General features: G+C 44.1%; 1 protein-coding gene across 1 annotated transcript in view; it reads right to left on the bottom strand.

Annotated features, from left to right (window-relative positions):
* Nucleotides 1-217: 217 nt before the first annotated feature.
* The window catches only part of LOC306934407 (ADAMTS-like protein 2), a gene marked incomplete at its 3' end in the record, with an annotated part of 24,281 nt that continues 3,487 nt past the window's right edge, over nt 218-21,011 (bottom strand). The window contains exons 2-19 of the mRNA XM_079516976.1: nt 20,558-20,663; nt 18,583-18,728; nt 18,272-18,347; nt 18,012-18,114; nt 16,958-17,103; nt 16,478-16,601; nt 15,312-15,392; nt 13,297-13,472; nt 11,534-11,861; nt 9,173-9,524; nt 5,810-5,913; nt 5,427-5,553; nt 4,501-4,714; nt 4,085-4,240; nt 3,615-3,785; nt 2,808-2,984; nt 744-888; nt 218-345 (exon numbers count right to left, since the gene is read on the bottom strand). Of these exons, the coding sequence (XP_079373102.1) occupies nt 218-345; nt 744-888; nt 2,808-2,984; nt 3,615-3,785; nt 4,085-4,240; nt 4,501-4,714; nt 5,427-5,553; nt 5,810-5,913; nt 9,173-9,524; nt 11,534-11,861; nt 13,297-13,472; nt 15,312-15,392; nt 16,478-16,601; nt 16,958-17,103; nt 18,012-18,114; nt 18,272-18,347; nt 18,583-18,728; nt 20,558-20,662 (2,859 nt within the window). The 5' untranslated portion in view covers nt 20,663. The remainder of the gene's footprint in view (nt 346-743; nt 889-2,807; nt 2,985-3,614; nt 3,786-4,084; nt 4,241-4,500; nt 4,715-5,426; nt 5,554-5,809; nt 5,914-9,172; nt 9,525-11,533; nt 11,862-13,296; nt 13,473-15,311; nt 15,393-16,477; nt 16,602-16,957; nt 17,104-18,011; nt 18,115-18,271; nt 18,348-18,582; nt 18,729-20,557; nt 20,664-21,011) is intronic.

Raw genomic sequence — 21,011 nt, 5'->3', positions numbered from 1 at the left:
TAAGGAGATGAATTCAATTACAACTTTCCTACATTTAGTTTTTCAATTTGCAAACTGACATGCTCTCCTTTAAAGTGATTGGTTGGGTTAAGCGTAATCGATACAGCATAATCCAGCACGTGGGCGTCACTTCCCAAAAATAACTGCTCAAGTGACGCCGTCATACTAGAGAGAATGAATGAGGCTTGAGGGAAGCGAGGTGTAATCTCTCCTAAGACTAGGATGAGGAGGCTCGTATCACCCGGCAGGAATGGCAGCAGGCCTTACTGTAGTACCAATGGCTGCACAGGTTAACCTTCAGCGCCAAGGAACAGTTAGTGGTGGGGCGGTCCTGGCAGCTCTCATCTGGGAAAGGACAATTAAGCAAAGTCAGACAAAGTCAAGTAGTCTTGCTCTTTATACGTTGTGCTCTCTCTGGAGTGTCAGTGTGAATATGGTCAATGGTCCTACAATTCTACTATGAAGTAGTAACTTATTTTGTCATACAGAGGCATGGCTGGAGGCCAGAGCAGATTTTTCATCTGAGTGTCTAAGATTGGCTTCCAAATTTTGCAGGAGTGGCCAGTTTTGAACAAAATGCCTCAAATCATCAACGCATCGTCTGATTGCCATGAAACTTTGTTTGCACGCACATTCCCACTAGGCCAAGGAAGAAATAATGTCTCCATACTTCAAAGTGACCCACAAACACAGTTCCCAGTCTGACAGTAATTTCTAAATTAATTTATACTGGTTGTTCTTACCTGGTGGCTCAGTGGGGCAGGGCTGTAGAGCACAGGTCTGTTTGGCTACAGGCTTAGTGAGGGGGTCACAGCCACGGACAAGCTCCCTGTTCTGGTAACACTTCACATCTCTCATCCTCACACCAACACCACATGTCTTAGTGCACTGTGGAAAAGGCAGCATAATGAATGGATGAATGACTGACTGACTGACTGAATGACAGGTTTTTATTTTTGAATCATAATCAGAATGACCATTAATTATGTTGCTAAGCATAATAAATTAACATACATTTGTCTTTATGGCATTGGTGCACTGCAAATCGACAACAACATTCAACAGTCAATACTGGCTGCAGAGCAACTGGTCTATGAGGTACTGTAATTATATTGAATATAATGAATAGGCTTGCATGAAACATGATCATCATGGGTCACCCTGAAGAAGAGTTCCATCCTGTGTGGATGGAAACAGTTTATTTTGTTGATAACTAACACCTCTGGGAGCATTATAGCAGTGTGAGGGACTAGCGTTCTGTTCGATCTGCACCTGCACCAGTGAATGGACGTGTATGTTGTCACTTTTCCTGTATTCGTCCATGGATTTATCAAAGACACAGGAACTGAATCAAGTTCAATTCCACGTCCGAAGTTAACTTTATTTTCCCGTCTCTTTTCTCAGGCACCGTTAGTTTATTAGAACTTCTTCAGCAACATCAAACACGTTTCTTTCAAGTTCACATCACTTCCTCAAAATAATACAATACACTCCACCCCTCTTCCCCAGCATCCCTCTTTGGGCCAACCAAATCCCATTCACCCATGCAGACTCCTTACTTTGAGTGCCACCTGGTGGACAAAATAGGTAGCGCTTGGGTGATCAAGGGCATTTTTCTGCTATGAAGCCATCCTGTTTGTTGCCATCTTGGAACAGTAATAGCGCCAATGCTAGCGAGCTAAGACAACGTCCATTCTTGCTCCAGAAAACCCCAATGTTCCAATCGCAATCACCGGATAATCTCCTCTGAACATCGCCGATCTGTTCAAAACTACGGACAGCGCGTTGTTTTCGAGAAAAGAGCACGCAAAGGCATCGGCTAATACAGAAGCTAATGGCTATGGAAAAACAGAAACAGTGCGGGCGGGGCCCTCCTAGCAGCCGTGTCTAGGCACCGGAGCGATTCCAAAAATTAAACACAGCGAAGCTTTCTTATAGCGATATCAAACGGCTTAAGATGACCACCTCGCGTAATTGACTTATAGGACGAGTACACCTGTCAATAGCAACAAATGTGTTAAAGAGGACCCTCATTTTCCAACAATTTGGTTTGTCCTAGAGAGTGCAAATTAGTCTAATATTGCGTACTGGTATACACTGTTGTCATTGAGTGCTTAGGCTCAAGACACATATATAGAGGTTCACATTACACTGTAGGCCAATTCAGGCCACTGGCAAATCGAAGATGTTCCTTTTCTCTTTCCAAGCCCAGTTCCAGCAATCAGGATGTGGTACTAAGCCAGCACAGTAGGGTACAGCTCAGCTTAGAGTGGTTAGCTGCAACGGTACTAAATACACTAAATGTGCAAATTTTATTATCTCAATTTATGACCCATGTCATTTTGATATAACTTTGTCTGCTGATATTGTGACAGTAGGCAGTTAAAACCAAATCCTCGTCTCATTCTTTAGATTCCTGCAATAGGAAAGGCAAATGTCTCTGAAATAATTTGGTTAGTTTGGACAGATATATTTGCAAATGCTACCATAAAGCAAAGATGCCATTACCATTGTGAGGCTAGCTCATCAAAAACATTGTACATTACTGGTGGCATTTTTAGTACGGGTGGCATTTTCAGTATTGGGAATGAAGCTTCTAACTTATGCTCTATCTATTGGTCTATGCAGGGAAGGGAACCCAAAACCCTGGCCAGTCAATGCCACGTTGGAGCCACTGAGCTACTGTACAGAGGGATACGAAACTCTACCATGTTAGTCCTTCCCGTCCTATAGTAGATGAGCTCCACAGAACCATTGTGTCACTGTCATTGAGACAAGGGTGTGGTCTTTGACACTACTATGCTCACCTCTGACCAGGGTGTAGTGTACCACTTGAAGCACGGCCTCTCAAAGCAGGTGTTCTCCTCTTCAGGTTTCTCGCCTCCACCACAGGCCTCATCATCAAAGGTCTGGAATTTTCCAGCGGTGATGCCGGCACAGAGCACGAGCCTCCGCTTGACACCGCGTCCACATGTTGTGTTACACTGGAGACAGACAAATAAGGTCAGTGTATTTATCAAACTTATATTTTACTGAATTTAAGTCAGCCATTATTCTGTTTATTTATTTATCCAGCCATTCTTTTTGTTTTCTCCTTCAGTTTAACTGTTGCATGCCAGTCTAGTGGTTAATACATTCCATGCACTTCTATCCCAGGCTGGCAGCCTCCTTCATGCTGTCTCCATCATAGAGTTGGGTGCCACTGATATTGTCCCTTATCATTTGGCCCATTTAGGCCTGACCTCAAAATTTAAAAAAAATCCTTCTAAATCCTCCAGTTTTCTGAAATAAATATTTTCACGATTTTTCAAAAATAGCAGACCTACAAGCTCGTAGCGCGCCACTCGGTGGCGCGCTATGAGCTTGTAGATCTGCTATTTTTCAATAGCTAAATTATAACATAATGTTTAAAACACCAAAAGGGGTTCCCGCCCAAAATGGGTTAACTGTCCTTTTGCGCAGATCACGCGAACCTCAGCAAAAAGAAAAGGACAATATCGATGGCCTCCAACTGTAGTTTCCCTGTTATCCGTCCCACTAAGGAAACACTAAAGATGCTTGACTGCCCAGTGCTCACTATGATTTAATTAAAGGATAGCATCCAGTGACCTTACCCTTTCCCAGTCCTGACTTATCCAGTGTGGACTGCAGTCTCTCTCCCCACAGGGGTGGATGGCCAGGGGTTTGTTCTCTGCAGAGCACTGTGACTCAGGAACCACGCGTCCCTCTGGGGTCTTACAGTAGACATGACGCACCATCTTTCCATGGCCACACGACCCTGAGCACTGGCAGAGGTCAAAACGGACGAAAAGGTCCAATGGTGATGAATAAACATCCGGTTCCAAACAGAGGAATTTTGTAAAGGTTTCTTTCCCCAAGCCACCAGACTTCTGAACTATAATGAAACACTCAACATTACATTTGGACTACATTTCACTGATCCCCTACTATGGGCTGGCTATGTGCAATATATTTTATGTTGAGGATCATTTGTCGTGCAATGTATTTGTGTTTGATATTTCACAATTATAATTAGTCTGGGGTGTGTTTATAAAGTATATGTATTGTAAGATAATACACTCACAGGCCCCCACTCTGATAAAGTCCAATGGCGTTCACAGGGAGGGCCAGTACAGTTCTTGGTGTGAGGAGGTTTAGTCACTAGATCACATGATCTGGTCTCATCTGAACACCTGACCTCACGCATCACCTGGGATTTGCGGCCGCACTTGGCTGGACACTGTACAGAGGAGAAGCAAGAGGGCAGAGTCATTCACAATATGACCATTAAACATTTTCTGATGTAAGATGATTCTAACAAACCTGATCATGAAGTACTTTATTGAACGAAGGCCATAACAACACATTTTTAAGGTAGCTATCCCTGCCGGTGACACTTCATAGCCTTCTGAAACGTTATTTTTCTTTTTCTCTCTCTGTCTCTCTCTCTCTGTCTCTCTCTCTGTCTCTCTCTCTCTCTCTCTTTCCCCTCTCCCCTACCTCAGCCCACTCGGCCACCTCCCACTGGGGTCCACAGGTAGGGCTCTTGCAGGGCCGTCTCTCCGGAGGTCTCTCCAGCTCGGCCATGGTGCAGAGGTCACTGTAGACAGAGCTGTCCAGGCCAGGGGACAGCATCTTCCAACAGCGCACCAGCCGGAACTGGAAGCCCTCTCCACAGGTCCTGGAACACTCACTCCAGCTGCTCGCCTCCCATCTGGATGGAAGACAGGAAATTAAGTGAAAAGGCTGTTTTCACATGGCATGCTCAAAGCTTGAGGTTTTATTGACCCAAAAGGGACACTTTTGATGATGCACAGAAAAAGTCCAAAGACCTTTTGACATGAGGTGGAGTCTATCTGGTTTATCTACACTATACACTGGCAATGGAGGCCAAGGGGGATTCATCTTTGGTTGAGTGGCAGATATGTATGGTAGTTGCGGGAGACCTTGGTTTGAATTCAAGTGATCACACTAACATGCTGTAGGTAAATGAGCACATTCCTCTATAAATCACCCAAACCTACAGTATATTTTAATACAAAATATACCTCTACAAGGCCTGTTATAAATTACAGTCATTTCCGAGGGAATGTGTCATCTCAATTTGTTTGCTTTGGTTTGTGGTCCATGCTGGCACTTGCCAAACATTCAAAACATCAAGGGACTCATTAATAACCTAACTTCTGATATTCGTCATTAACAACTTATCCAATACTTAGCCTATACTTCTACCAATTTACAAACCCAATGTCGCACTGAGACATGTTATGAGCTTGCAGATCTCAAAATCTTTAACATTGTTGAACATTTTTGAAAGGTATATCGCCTATGTGACATGAAAATTTAAATAACTGTAACAACGTCATTTTGACGACATGAAGAGGTTTGAGAACCACTGCTGTATAGTGCACAGTATGTCCACCTACCTGGGCGGACATTCTCTGCCGATGCAGAAGTCGTGGACTGGCTCAGGCCTGGTCAGAGCATCACAGTATATGTCATCAACCTCCACACCGTCATAACGCACACACATGGCAAACGACTTAGACACTCCTTATAGACACAAACACACAAGGAGACAGAGGAAAAGGGCTTTAGATCTTACAGAAGCATACTGAAAAAACACTTAAATCCCTTATTCCGACTGTTATCTACAAGTTCAGATTGTAGATCAGCTAAGCTAAGTGTGTGTGTGTGTGTGTGTGTGTGTGTGTGTGTGTGTGTGTGTGTGTGTGTATGTGTGTGTGTGTGTGTGTGTGTGTGTGTGCGTGCGTGCGTGCGTGTGTATATGATTCACGTGTGTCTCCACCTATTGAACAGGTGACGCTGCAGGGTTCCTGAGAAGAGAGTTTCCAGCGGTACATGTCAGCAGCACTCATCTTCAGGTTCTTTTGAAGCAGCCTCTGGTTTCCCCTGTCACACACGCATGTTGCACGGTCACGCACGCACGCACGCACCCACGCACCCACGCACGCACGCACGCACGCACGCACGCACGCACGCACGCACGCACGCACGCACGCACGCACGCACGCACGCACACACACACACACACACACACACACACACACACACACACACACACACACACACGTGAGACATACCGGTACTGCAGGCCTATGTAAGACATTCAGCCTGGATATCAGAATAGGCACACAGGCACTTTTTCATCAGATCGCATAAAAGTCGCTGGTTGTCATAATGGCGGCCAGAGCCATGGCCAGTCCAGACATTTATTAGAAAATCACAGGAACTTTGACTTAAGCCTGATTTATACTATTCTCGGTGTGCGACATTGTGCACACCCAAGTATAAATCAGGCATTAAACCTTGCCGACGTCTCTCTGAATAACTGTGACTAATTCCCTCACATTTATCCCCAGAGGTGACTACAGTCTGACTCTGACAGCAGCTTTTTCCCCCTTCTTGTCGTATTCCTTATTTATGATGGCCTTTTCTGTAAATACCTTAAATTATTTGCTTTTAAGTGTGGACATATCCCTCCTTCTCTCCCACTGCACCTCTATCTCCTTCTGTTGTCTTTTCTCCACTTCTCTTTTTCTCCAACTTTTTTTCTCCCTCTCTTTCCAATCCACCGGTTTTTTTCCTCTCCCTCTGGCTTGCTCTTTGTATCTCATTCTTCTCCTTCTATCTATCTCTCCACTCTCCACCTCCCTGTATGTCTCCCCCCCCCCCTCTCTCTCCTGGACCAGGGAACAGGGTGTGTCGTGATGTGTTTTATAGGTGCTGGCAGGAGAGCTGCTGAAGCCGTGTTTGGAGTTGGACACAGTAGAGGGAAGCCACCATGAATTATAAATATGATAGAATGCAATCCTAGCCAGGTGGACCTGCCTGTCTGTCCATGGCTGCCATACCTTTTTTTTTTTGTGTTGTTGTCTGATTTACTGGCTGCCTGCCCTGCTGCCTGTCTGTCCAGCTGCCTGGAGGCTTGCTTGTGCTGCCTAAAAAGAACCTTCCTGCTTGTCTTTCCACCTGCCTTGCCTTGTGCCTTTTTCATGAAGGATGTCTCTTGTAGACCAACAAAAGAGTCCATCAAGAGGTAGTGAGCCTATAGGCCTAGAGGCTGCCTATTAAGGAACCACTTCAACTCTATATATTTAATTATATTCTTACGCAAATTAGTTTTATAATGATATTAGAGGGATTTAATTTGTATTATACTTTGTGTGTTTGTTTTACACAAACCACTATGAACTACCTAATAACTAAGCATTATTCTTTATTGCCTCATGTAATGGGAGGACGTCTGAATCCTAATAAGAATCAATCAATCAATCAATCAATCAATCAATCAATCAATCAATCAATCAATCAATCAATCAATCAATCAATCAATCAATCAATCAATCAATCTTCAGTTGACCAGAGTCCCCTATAGGAGTCTAAGGGCAGATCCTCACCACTGAGGGCAGATCCTCACCACTGAGGGCAGATCCTCACCACTGAGCGAGTGGGGCATGAGCTCCAGGGGCGTATCCACCCATTTCTTTTTTTTTTAATATAATATTAACCGATTTTGATCGTATCAAAACAGTATCGTCATTACATAACATAACATAGTGTGGATGCAATCACTGCATGCCTTTCCTATTTGGCTTTCCATATAGCCGCACTGACACTGTCTAGTTTGTCCCTCTGTGACTGTCATAGAGTTATTCACCTGTTTGTCCCTCTGTGACTGTCAGAGTTATTCACCTGTTTGTCCCTCTGTGACTGTCATAGAGTTATTCACCTGTTTGTCCCTCTGTGACTGTCATAGAGTTATTCACCTGTTTGTCCCTCTGTGACTGTCATAGAGTTATTCACCTGTGTGTCCCTCTGTGACTGTCATAGAGCTATTCACCTGTTTGTCCCTCTGTGACTGTCATAGAGTTATTCACCTGTTTCAGCGGGAATGTACTGAGGATTCTCCACACTTCCTATTCAGCCAGTGTTGCCATGTCTGCTTATTATAAGCATCCTTTGGCTGACTGGGTGGTATCCGGAATGCTCGTTATAAAACGCGCTCGCCCTCGTTTTTATCCACCAGACCGCCGAATTTAAGATAAGGGAAGGATCGAAGACCAATTGTTGCATATAAAATGCAGAAGGGACAATTAATGATTTACTAATGATAAAAAGGACTGTATTACTGTATTACTGAGCTGCAACAGAGCTGAAACTATAAAACTGTAAAAATACTTTTCTAAAGTAATCAGAGTACAAATAAATACTCTGCACCACAAATCTAGGCAGAGAGCCTCTAACAATTGGCAAAAATGGTTATTAAACCTTTTAGATGATAAAGTTGAGAATTAGCTTTAACAGGAATACTTTTAAGAGAAAGATCAATATCCAAATGTTACCTTAAGCAGGAAATACTCTTTAGAAAAATACCTTTAAATACCCAATAGAATAAATGAGTCCACCAGAAAGAAGTGAGTCCAGTCAGAGCATATGGTTTTGTCGATTCATTTTCAGTTCGGAGAGAGCACAGAACAGATCCCACATACAGCCAAATTACAAAATGTCTCTCCCCCGTGCCACAAAATGGACACGGTATATATAGATATTGTAATCAGATAGAATACGCTACACAGAGCAACGTGTCAAACAACCAAAGGATGATTCACTGTCACTTCCTGTCCAAACCAGGAAGCATAATGTATGGGATATGTAGTTAATCATCTAAATGTAGTTCATAATTTAAGTTAAAGCCCACCAGCTAACGTAACTAGGAGACAACTTGTCTGCTCTGGCAAAGCACCAAGGCCGAATAACAGGGTGTTTTCCACAGAAAGGCAGACACTCGGGAAACAACAATTCTTTATCTTACTCGCTGACTGGGGGAGAGTGAGATTTAATACTATCTGTTTTACACTGGGGCAGAAATGAGATGTAACTTAGTGGGATACAGGGCATGAGATATGAAAAATACAGGACATGGGGCATAATTATGCAGGGCATGAGATTTAAGTCATTGGAAACATGTAAACTTCCATCCACAAAATGACAGATCTACAACAATTCAAATTTATCCATCAGCCGACCTCACGCCGACCGCTCGGTGGGGTGGTTCTTGTGTTTGCTGCATATTATCATCATGAAGAAATGTAGGATCAAATAAGTTATTCAAAACATGGTAACTTTTGACTCTGAACTGAATAATTACCTGGTTCTGTTGGTGCGGCTCGCATTCCTTGAGCCTGGCACCACGGTTCTGTTGTTGTAGAAAACATCCCCGCTGTCGTTTCGTTTGCGGCCCAAAGTGAACTCAAGGGTCCGGTTGAGAGGGAACGGCCCGCTCATGTCCAAATCTACCGGTCCAACCTCGGAGGAGAACAGCCCCTCCCCCTCGGTCAGAAGCTGATTGGTGGAGATGTTGATGAGCAGTTCATCCGGTCCAATCCGGTCGCCCAACAGGACCCTCCAGATGAGGTTTGGGTTGGAGTCTGGTCCAGCCTCCAGAGGTCCAGTGGCAGGAGCAGGGAGGGAGGGGCTGCCTGTATGACTGCTGTTTCCCTCTGATGGAGGACAACACAACCAGTAAAGTATACTGTATGTACTTTATTTGGCTATTTGTACTTTTGACTCCACTGCATACAGTGAGTGTTTTATCTTTAGGATTGGGTGGGTTGGTGTGGGTGGGTAGTCTTTTCGTTGGCCTTATTTGTGTGTTTGATTGCGACCGCAAGTCGCATTTACTATGAAATCGTAAATTTTTGTCCGTCCATCAGTGTATCACTCAAAATCTCCATACAGTATATGGTGCCCAGGTCAGATCATAGTAAATGCGACCTTCCGTCGCAATTAAGCCCATATATGGAGATCCCTAATGTCATCAATATTGGCCAGCAACTCTACATCTGACCTCAAGCCTCAAACCCTTAGATCTCCATATATGGATATATGTCAGAACCTGTTCTGACATTCCATATGTTGATCTTCCCCATCCATGTCTCCCTTTTGACTGATATCTGTCCATTTAAACTCTAGACGGGCCTGCCCCAAAGTTATTAGTGCAGCCGGGCCCAGCAGCCGGCGAAAAAAACTAGAGTTCTCAACAGGCCCAACAATTAAGGCCCGGTCCTACCTGGCCCCTCATCAAACCCTGTACACTCAAGACACTGCCCCTGCTGCCACCCTTAGAGCCTGTATATGGAGCTAACCTGGACCTGGAGCTGACCTGTTCTGACATTCCATATGTTGATCTGACCTGTACACTCAAGACACACTCCATATATGGCCAGTACAGAATTAATTCCATAAGTTGATCTGACCCCCCACAAAGCGCCAGCGCTTGCTCAGCATTCTGCTGTCACCCAGGCGGATTGTGGTTTCTTTTTAGGTTTATGTGTAGTTCCTTTTGTTTATTGTTTTGACTGTAGGCCCAGTCTGAAGTCACTGACTTTTTAATAAAACACATCAAAAGGCTTAACAGCCTTGTTGCTGGTGGTTCTTGGGAGCTGGAAAGAGGTGAATTCCACTTTTTTCTTGCGCCATAAGTTTCTCCTAGACCGGAGCATAACGGGGAGCATTTCAACCACTGTGGGGCCAGTGGGGCCTCCCTTCATCTCACCCAGCACCCACATTGATGGTATAATGGCCTGCCCTCAACACAACAGTCATACACAGCCAGCTAAGAGCATGGATAAAGACCATTACCACTCATGTATGTCATGCAGCCATTTTTAAGGAGGAGAATACGCCATGAACCACTCAATGTTTTATCTTCTCTGGCTCGCCTTTACGTATCTTTCTTATGAATAATATACACATCCAAAGGGCCGACACACCGAGAGGCTCCAGTTAACCACTTAAACACTATATAATTCGCCGTATGACGAATATCAAAAATAGCCAATGTGTTGTGAGCTTATAGATCTGCTTATTTTTAGGTTAATGTGAAATTCCTATATGCTCAAAACAATCATGCTCTTGTAGATAGGCTATTTTCTCTATTCCTCATAGCTGTGTAAGCTAGGGGCTTAAGTGGTTATCCTGGGAGAGTTCAATAAGGAATGAAAAAATGTAGGCTATTCTTTTAGGATGGTCTTGCGTGCGTCAAGAGTCGAGACTACCATGCCCCCTACTGGGATGATATCACGTATTGCATGTAATATATATTCTCCCATCTACAAGTATTACAGTTTCATTTACATACACAAAAACCTGGGTGTTATCTTAGAGTATATATGAATAGAGACGTCACCCGAGTTCTCCTCCCTCCACTTACATTAAGTTGCTCAAAAGCGCATGAGGCGATTTCACTCCTCCTTCCTTGTAGGAACAGAGTGCATTCTGGGATTGATTGGGCCAAACACATGAACGTGCTGCCATTGCACTGAAACCGCGTTCACGGGTCATCATGAACGTGTGCAATGATAGTCAACGGACCAGCGCGTTCATGTGTTTGGCCCACGCTGCAATACCAAATTCGGCCACTATGTCCATTGCGCCTCAGGGTTTCCTCCGGGTGCCGTTTCTATTCATATAATTATACTCTAAGGGTGTTATAAACAGGGGCGCCTACCTGTATACTGCTGTGATGCCGATGTATCCTGGTCACAGTCTATAGGCGCTGTTTCCTCGTACACCTCATTGGTCTCTTGGCCCTTCTGGCCCTCGGCCCCACCCGGGGCCCCTGGTTCCATCAGCACCTGGTTCTGTTGGCTCACAGGAGGCCCCTTGTCATAAACGCTGCTGTTAGCAGCCAGCAGACCACCCACTTCAACAGAGAGTCCTCCACCTGAGCTGTCAGAGCCGGTGTAAACAGGCGGAGGAGGGACAGGCGGTAGGGACTCACGGAGGACCGTGTACTCATAGGTGATGTAAGGGATCCGGCCATTCTGGTTCCAAACCTGGGGGGGGGGGGGTAGGTGTAGGCTTATAGTTTTTCATTTGACTGAGTATAATACATGGATAATTGATGGAGATAATGGTCAAGCTTTTTCCATTTCAGTAAATGTGTGAATACATACAGTGAATAAACGGGTACAGGCTTTAGTTTAGATATACTATTGGTCCGACTGTCATTAGACCGACAACCTATACCTCAAACCCTAACCTAACCCTAACCTAAGCACGGAGCAGCGCATGTTCCACCGCATGTCAGACCGTTGTTTCCACATGTCGGTCCGTTGGTGTGTCTAATCTGCGTGTGCATCCCGAATAAACTTATAGAGCAGTGGCTGAGGCTGTGACAATGTGAGTTTAAACAGACTGTCTGACTATAAAAGTATGACCATAGAAGTCCAGATTTGGCACTGGTCTTGGGACTGTGTGCTCCAGCAGCTTCATGCAGCTTTGATGAGAGAGGATCAGAATTCAAATTATTGTTGTATTGTCTTTCACATACCATATTGCTGCTGTATTTATTTTTGTATTGTTTCGATGTGCAACAAAGTTCACGATAAGTATTTGAGCACAGTATCGAGTCTTGGAGACTCGTAAGATGATGAAAGCCTTGTATGAGTAGAAACAAGCAAGAGAGTCATATTGTCTCATTCCTTTCTCCTGTAAAGAAATCTATCAGAGCTGGCTCATGCCCAGTGCTGTGTTCAATATATGGCTACTGTCAGAGTACAAGGTCTGTACTCTGTACACCACATTAACATTGCATTTACATTGAAAGTGCGTCAGCACTTGCAAAGTTCGATTAGTGCAATGGTAAAATAAGGTTAAAATTCAAAATCATTATAATTAGGTCTATACAAGCCAAAGTATGAAGACAACTAGGGTCAAAAGAACTATGCAGATACTGTAGTAGAAAAAAAGGGTGGAAAATCTTCTTTTCATGGCAGCCTACTGATCACTCCCACCAACTTTCATGAAAATCTGCTCTGGATTTTGACCATGATTGTGATTTGACCTTTGACATTTTCAACTCAAAAGTGAATCATCTCTTCGGGGCCGCCTACTACTCATTCTCATAAGGGTTAATGTAAATGCGGCCATCCCTTCTCAAGTTATTTTGCCAATAGGCAAACAAACATGCCATGTTTTACTCTAGGAATTCTCACCACTTAAACCCTCTATAATACTTCGGAAAGCTCAAAGGGAAAACAAGGCACTTTTCTACAGAAGTATAAATTAGGCTTTAGTATATATTGTAGCTTTTATAATGAAAGCTGTATATTTGAATCAAACATGTAACACCTACTGTACAAACTCTCTGTGTACCACATCAGTTTCATATTCTGTATTGGAACTATATGTTAAACTGCATCATCCCTATAAAATATGTACAATTAAAATAAATATAGATATATATATAGAAATAATATATTTATATACCAGTATATTGATGGCCTGGTCAATTGGGCCTTTGGCTACGATGTATTCAATTCCAGTCTCGTACACATCCATGGGCCGTCGGTACTTGAATACAGTGCCGGCAGCGTGAAAGTTCTGGGGGGTGTCGACCTTGTAGGCCCCGTTGAAGAAGAAGTTACCCGCCTGATCGGTCACAGCTAGGGAGGAGTTAAGTATATTAAACCAAACGGGGAAACACAGGCTGAAAACAGCACATCTATAGGCATATAAATGTATTAAAGTTTGCACAGGCCAAACTCAATACTTTTTCACAAAGTCATCTCCAGGGGTGAACTCTGTAAGTGTGTGTGTGTGTGTGTGTGTGTGTGTGTGTGTGTGTGTGTGTGTGTGTGTGTGTGTGTGTGTGTGTGTGTGTGTGTGTGTGTGTGTGTTTGTGCGTGTGCACGAGTGTGCAAGTGCATGCGTGTGTGTGTGTCTCTCTTTTACTCTCTCTATATCCGTTTCTCTCTCTCCAGGTATTGCACAACTAAACAAAAAATGGCACACTTTTAAATGGTGCTGCCAGGAATGTGGTCATTGCATTTGGGACATGAAAGCCAAATCCAATATTGAAGCGTAAAACCAAATGATCCTGAGAGTTATCCATACTTAGAGTAGGCTCAGTAGGCCTACACTAGTGGGTACAGAATGGCACTGTACTGTACTGACATGTTTTTGTGTCCTAAGGGCACGGTCACACTGCACTTTTATTTTATTCTAGGATGGATTTTGCCAATGCATTTCTTTTATTTTATTTTTTTGCAGAAATATGCAAATGGCAGCAAACCGCTCCATTCCCATTGAAATGATTTGGCAGAATCCGACCCTCATAGGTATAATAAAAGTGCAGTGTGATCGTGCCCTAACTCAGAATTCCAAATTCCAATTCCAGGTAGATTTCACTGAGTTTTGTTAGATTAGATTGTTTTGTTTTGACAATCTAATCTCTACAAATCAACTCTTTATGATTATTTTTAACCACACAAAATTCATATACTGCTTTAAGTAAAAACAAGAAACAAAAACCCAGTATATGTGTGGGCAATTTGTAAGAGAGATAGTCAGTGGTAGTGTATTGTGTCAATTAATTACAGTGTACTGACGTATAGCATATTACAAGAATCCCTTTACAGGTTTTCAAATTATAGATTTGACTGACGCTGACTAGACTATGCCTCTAAAGATGGCTACTATACATTCTTCACAACCGAACAAGATCCTTTTTTCTGTTTACCCAAAACAAAGAAAGTTTGTTTGTAGAGGACAAATGTGTTTTATACTACCAGACGCCACCCACGCCCCACTCAGTAATCTGTCCATAATTAATCAAAACTTCGGATGTCAGTTGAAGTCTCGTGTGCATAAGTTGGCCACAATTTTATACATTGCCCAAACAAGCGCTAGCTATATAATGAGGTTTGATAAACACTGCCAATGAAAGGATCAGTGGACTCACCATGAAGCATGGACCAGACCGACCCTAATAATCTTAAAGGAGCATTCAGTGATTTGGAAAACCACCCAGTCCGCCCCGGTAACAAAATGTGCACATGCATGCTCTACAGTGGGGGGAAGTGCAACAGGCCAACAGCATGTGCACCAAGGCCCGCCCCCACTCGATCATGATTGGAGGAAGGCCCCACTCATCCTGATTGGATGAAGGTTTTGCCACCCGCCACCAAAACTGAAACTAGGGTTTTTTGACCCCAGGGGCTCACTGGGGACAGGGAGGAACTCCTTATATGGTCAGCACACTCTATAGTAGGGAGGCTTATCCAGAAAAAAAGAAAAAATAAGTGATATTTGAATTAAGTCAAATCACTGAATATACCTTTAAGTGAGAAAAGAATAAATATGTACCAGGAAAGAACTTTTTGAGTAGTCTACCTTCCTTTAGGTACAGTAGTAGACTACTGGATGCACATGCTGCATACAATATGTGCTCGTGTGTACAGTACGTGCATGCCATGATGAGCAGGAAAGGAGGAAGTACGCACCTAGAACGTCAGCTGACTTCTTCCTCTCAATGATTTGGATATCCCAAGATCCTTCAGGGATTTGGGTGATAAAGGAGTAACCTTGGTGACAGGAAACAGGAAAACATTACCTTTTTACGTTACCAGTGATTACTGACCTCCCGGTTTCTGCCTTGACCTTTAGTTATTGCTGGCTACATGACAAAAAGAATACAACACCGTTACCGTTTTTTTTTTTTTTTTTTTGCTAATATTTTGTTGAAAATGAGTGCTCTTTTTTCAGCAATTCACATTCTTACACATATTCATTTACACCTGGCAGCTAGCCAGCACATCGTGCAACGGCACTCAACCACCAGTGCCAGTGGTCGAGTGCCTTGTTAAAAGAGTGTAGCTCACTCACTTTCCCCTACCTAGACCTTCCAACAAAAAACATCTGGACAAAAACCTGCTTCTCCAAGCCTTAATCACATTCAACCTGGCATCAAAATAGCAGATCTACAATGCGACACCATTGCACGATGAAGTATAAAAGTGGTTACGGTAAGCTTCCACGTGATTGTACTGCATATTTCACAGATAATGTAACCACTTTTTTTAACTTTTTTTTTATTAAGCTTAAGCAGATACAGGCTATGAGAAAAATACATTCAAAGAGCCTATCAATAATCTGCAGCTATACTCAGTCAGGCGTACAGTATGTCTAAACTGAATGTTGGATGAATGACAGACCTTGAGCTTGACCTCAAGCAACTAGAGCAGGGGTTCTCAACGTTTTTGGCCGGGGACCCCCGAAAATGCTTTGGCAACGTCTCGGGACCCCCGCCCCGCCCCCTCCCGACACCCAATATAAATTGACTGCTACAATAACCTTAAACCATTTTGGGCGGGAACCCCTTTTGGTGTTTTAAGCATTGTTATAATTTAGCTATTTAAAAATAGCAGATCTACAAGCTCATAGCGCGCCACCGAGTGGCGCGCTACGAGCTTGTAGGTCTGCTATTTTTGAAAAATCGTGAAAAAAAAATAAAAAAACAAAATATATATATATATTTTTTTTGAAAATAATTTGGGGACCCCCTAAAATAATTTGGCGACCCCCTGAGGGGTCGCGACCCACGGGTTGAGAACCCCTGAACTAGAGCAGTGCTACTGAATGAGGAGATATTATGAAGCCAGTCATTTACCTAATGTAGTGGCACCGCGGCGGAAGTTTCCAGTAACTCTGCTACAGCTGCTTCCATCCCCTTGGCACACGCCACACTTATCCAGAGTGTTGGAGGAGAAGAGCACTCCGTCACATCCGATTGGCTGAGTGGCAAGCCAACATAACAGTTCTGTGTTAATGCTGTGTCATGTTTAACCACTTTCAACCAGGCATCCCTATTTTGGTGTCATTATAAGGCAACGAGTCATGATGCCACGCGTAGGTCAGCTTGTAGGTCTGTGACACCATCATACGACGGAGAATTTCTTTTAGCTTAAGGGGTTAATTGTGTTCAATGTTACATGGTTTGAATCTCTGGAATGCCATACTTTCCCAAGTAGGAGTCAGGAATCTTTCTCAAAATATGCTGATCTCTGTGTGATTTTCCAGGTTTGGCAAAAAAAGGATGGCAAAGACAGATTAATAAAAAGAGCAAAAGAAAAGAAGCAACTTGACTCACCTCACACTTACCGTCCACACAGACACCGCGGTAGCTGCTATACTTGCAGGAGGTGCCATCACGAGCCATCACCATGAGCTGCCGCTGTCCATCGGCCGTGGTGCAATGGAGGTCGCAGGGGTTACTGGAGATGTGCACGTAGTCATCTGGTGATATGGGCAAAGGTCAAACCACTACTGCTATTGGGTAGACTCACAAACCGATCTCTTGTCTAAATGCTTTTGCTTTAGGCTGGTCCTTCATATTGGGATAGTATCGAGATTAGTTATCAAAGCAGTAGGTGTAGCTGTCACCAGATGTATTTGTAGGGGGAGATCTCTGATCATCTGGCAACATGAGGCTAACTAAAGTAGAAGTATAGAGTGTGTGAAAGAGAGGAACCCAAGTGGAACAGTGAGGTTACAGGAAGTAGACGTGAAGAAGGTGGAGAACTTTAAGTACTTATGGGTCAACATTTCAGAGCAATGGAGAGTGTGGAAAAGAGGTGAAGAAACAAGTGCAAGCAAGTTGGAATGGGTGGAGAAAAGTGTCAGGTGTGATGTGTGATAGGAAAGTATCAGCAAGAATGAAAGGGAAGGTGTATACAAGACGGTGGTGAGACCGGCTATGTTGTATGGTTTAGAGACAGTCGCACTGAGGAAAAGACAGGAAGCAGAGCTGGAGGTAGAGGAGACTAAAATGTTCTCTCTGGGAGTAACAAGGATTGATAGGCTCAGGAACGAGTACATCAGAGGGACAGCGCATGTCAGATGTTTTGGAGATAAAGCCAGAGAGGCCAGACTGAGATGGTTTGGACACGTACAGAGGAGGCATAGTGAGTATATCGGTAGAAGGATGTTGAGCATGGAACTGCCAGGCAGGAGGCCTAGAGGAAGACCAAAGGGAAGATGTATGGATGTAGTGAAAGAGGACATGAAGGTGTGAGAGAAGAGGAGGCAGAGGACAGGGTGAGATGGAGGCAGATGATTCGCTGTGCATGGCGACCCCTGAAGGGAAAAGTCGAAAGGAAAAGAAGAAGATGACATTAATTAAAAGCTTTTTATGAGCCTTTTACCCGGATACAAGGGCTTCCAGTGGAAGTTCATGCCATTGTAAAGCTGGGAGTTGAAAGACCAGCACTGCTCCTCTCTGAAGCTCCTCCCAGACGTAGGACACTCCTGCAATACAGGAACAACACCAATTTCAATGTTGTATTTGACATTATATGAGGCAACGTCATGTTTTACGCCTTTTTTTAATAATAGCGTCTTTGCTCTCAGACAGAATCAAGTTAAATTATTTAATAGCTTGTATGTAAAAGTGATCTGAGCTCACCTTGGTATTGCAAAGGTGATATTTTTTTGGAGAGCCTGTACAGGTCATGTTGTCTTTCCCGCCAGCTACTTTCTTTCTTTGGACATGAAAGACATACAAAAATAACAATACTGTCGATCATCTTTATCTGTCGCTTCAACAGCACTTTAAGGGACAATTTATATATATCCATGTACAGTATATAGACACATGCTGTGTGTGAGTGCGTGCGTGCGTGCGTGCGTGCGTGCGTGCGTGCGTGCGTGCGTGCGTGCGTGCGTGCGTGCGTGTGTGCGTGCGTGCGTGTGTGCGTGCGTGCGTGGGAGGCTGACCTCTGTTTGAGGCAGTGTCTCTCCTGGTTCATGACTCCTCCTCCACAGGTGCGCGTGCAGGCGGTCCATTTGGCCCACTCACCCCACCAGTAGGTTGTCACCTCCAGCTCATCCTCCAGACTGTTGGATGCTACACCCCCCTCCTCCTGCACACGCACGCACGCACGCACGCACGCACGCACGCAGGCACACAGTCACACACACACACACACACACACACACACAGATCATGCTCCATGTGAGTATGTGTACTTGAGTTTGGATCGAACTGCAGTCTTGTCTCGCATGATTCTCCAGTCTCTCGGCCCTTGGTCTATTTATCTACACACTATCTATTAGTAGTAGTAATAACTCATTGAAGCCACAGCGGTCATTTTATCACTACAATAGGCGCAGCATGGGATGCCGTTCACAGCATGGACAGACAGCACAGAGAACACATGTACAATAAATAACTGTCACTGACCACGGACCCGGTGCTTGGACGTCACCAATGGATCAGCTTGTATGTATTCCAAATGCGTTTAAAAAAACCTGTCTCTAATTCTCCCAGATCACATAGTCTCATTCACAGACACAGATTTATCAAAGTGACCACTGGTATGTGCAGCGAGCTCCCTGTGAAGGTGTGAGACAGAGCAGCTGTGTGAGAGAATCTGGAAATACCAGACTGAGAGCGTAAGCGAGGGAGAGATAGAGAGGGAGAGATATAAAGACAGATAGATATAGGTATAGAGGAAGAGAATGGTGGAAAGAGTACAGCAAGTGAGACTGATAGTCGAGGGGTATCAGGGGAGAGACTGAGAGAGACTGAGAGACGGTGTATGAGTGACTGACTGAGTGGCTGGCTGCAGGCTGACGGACGGACGGACGGACGGACGGACGGACGGACGGACGGACGGACGGACGGACTGACTGACTGACTGACTGACTGACTGACTGACTGACTGACTGAGTGGTTGGTTGGCTAGCTGGCTGACTGACTGACTGACTGACTGATCGATGATACTAGTAGAGGGTATGCGCGTGACATCATCATCAGACCTGAGTGGCTAAAAACTACTTTTTGGACTTGACAGCCCATACAATCCAAACAGAAAAGTCCTATTTGTTTGCATTAAATTAAATTCACTTTGTCACTCACTTTGTCACTCGATTTGCCACTCTATCTGCCATTCACTTTATGCATGCGCATACCCTCGATTAAGGCTCTGTTCCATTTACTGTACAGTGGTTCTCAAACTTTTTAATTTGAAGAACCCCCATATAAATCTGACTGAGAGTTTACAAAAATCCATTTGTACACTCTCAGAGTTACACACCCGTATGGGGCCATTTGGAACCCACTCAAGGACACTTCGGTAACACCTGTGAAGGAAGTATAGGGAATTAAGGGGCCCGGAAGTAGGAAGAGTTGTTCTCTGTGTGCATAGAGCCTATTAGACCGACTAACATAGAGCCTATTAGACCCACTAACATAGAGCCTATTAGACCGACTAACATAGAGCCTATTAGACCCACTAACATAGAGCCTATTAGACCGACTAACATAGAGCCTATTAGACCGACTAACATAGAGCCTATTAGACCCACTAACATAGAGCCTATTAGACCGACTAACATAGAGCCTATTAGACCCACTAACATAGAGCCTATTAGACCGACTAACATAGAGCCTATTAGACCCACTAACATAGAGCCTATTAGACCGACTAACATAGAGCCTATTAGACCCACTAACATAGAGCCTATTAGACCGACTAACATAGAGCCTATTAGACCGACTAACATAGAGCCTATTAGACCCACTAACATAGAGCCTATTAGACCCACTAACTTGTTTATGCAGTAGACTTGACCTCACAGATTGAGATTGTTCACCTGCACTGTCTGCCGGCCTGACAGAAAATAAAACGCAAAAACTGATAAGACGAGACTCAGATGAGAGTTATTCTTCACCAACGGCACAACCTACCTGCAGGCTCCTGGAAGACAGGTTACCCACAGACAAGGCCAAGGTCAGGAACCCCAACAGCACCAAGCTGGTCTCCCCACACTGCTCCCATGACCACACTCTCATCCTGAGCGAGAGAGAGAGAGAGAGAGAGAGAGAGAGAGAGAGAGAGAGAGAGATTGATTCAAGGTCAGGACACATCAGACAAACATAGAAGATGAAAGACAGTGAAGTGTCATCATCATTAGGACTAACATTGGTATGTGAGAGTGGGTATATGCATTAGGTCTGAATCTCATTATAGGCTCAACTTAGAGGAAATGAGTGGAGTGCCCCAACAGCACCACAGAAGGTAAACACAGAGGTGATGTCATGTTTCAGACAGTACTCCGCCAGAGCCAGCAATGCTGACATGAGGACGACGAGGCAACCATTAGCGTCGGCTACAAACCTACTGTATAACCATGCCACATGG

Source organism: Electrona antarctica, assembly GCF_951216825.1.
Source record: "Electrona antarctica genome assembly, chromosome: 12".
Taxonomy (NCBI): Eukaryota; Metazoa; Chordata; class Actinopteri; order Myctophiformes; family Myctophidae; genus Electrona; species Electrona antarctica.
The sequence above is the reverse complement of the archived record's forward strand: the minus strand, read 5'-3'. Positions and strand labels throughout refer to the sequence as shown.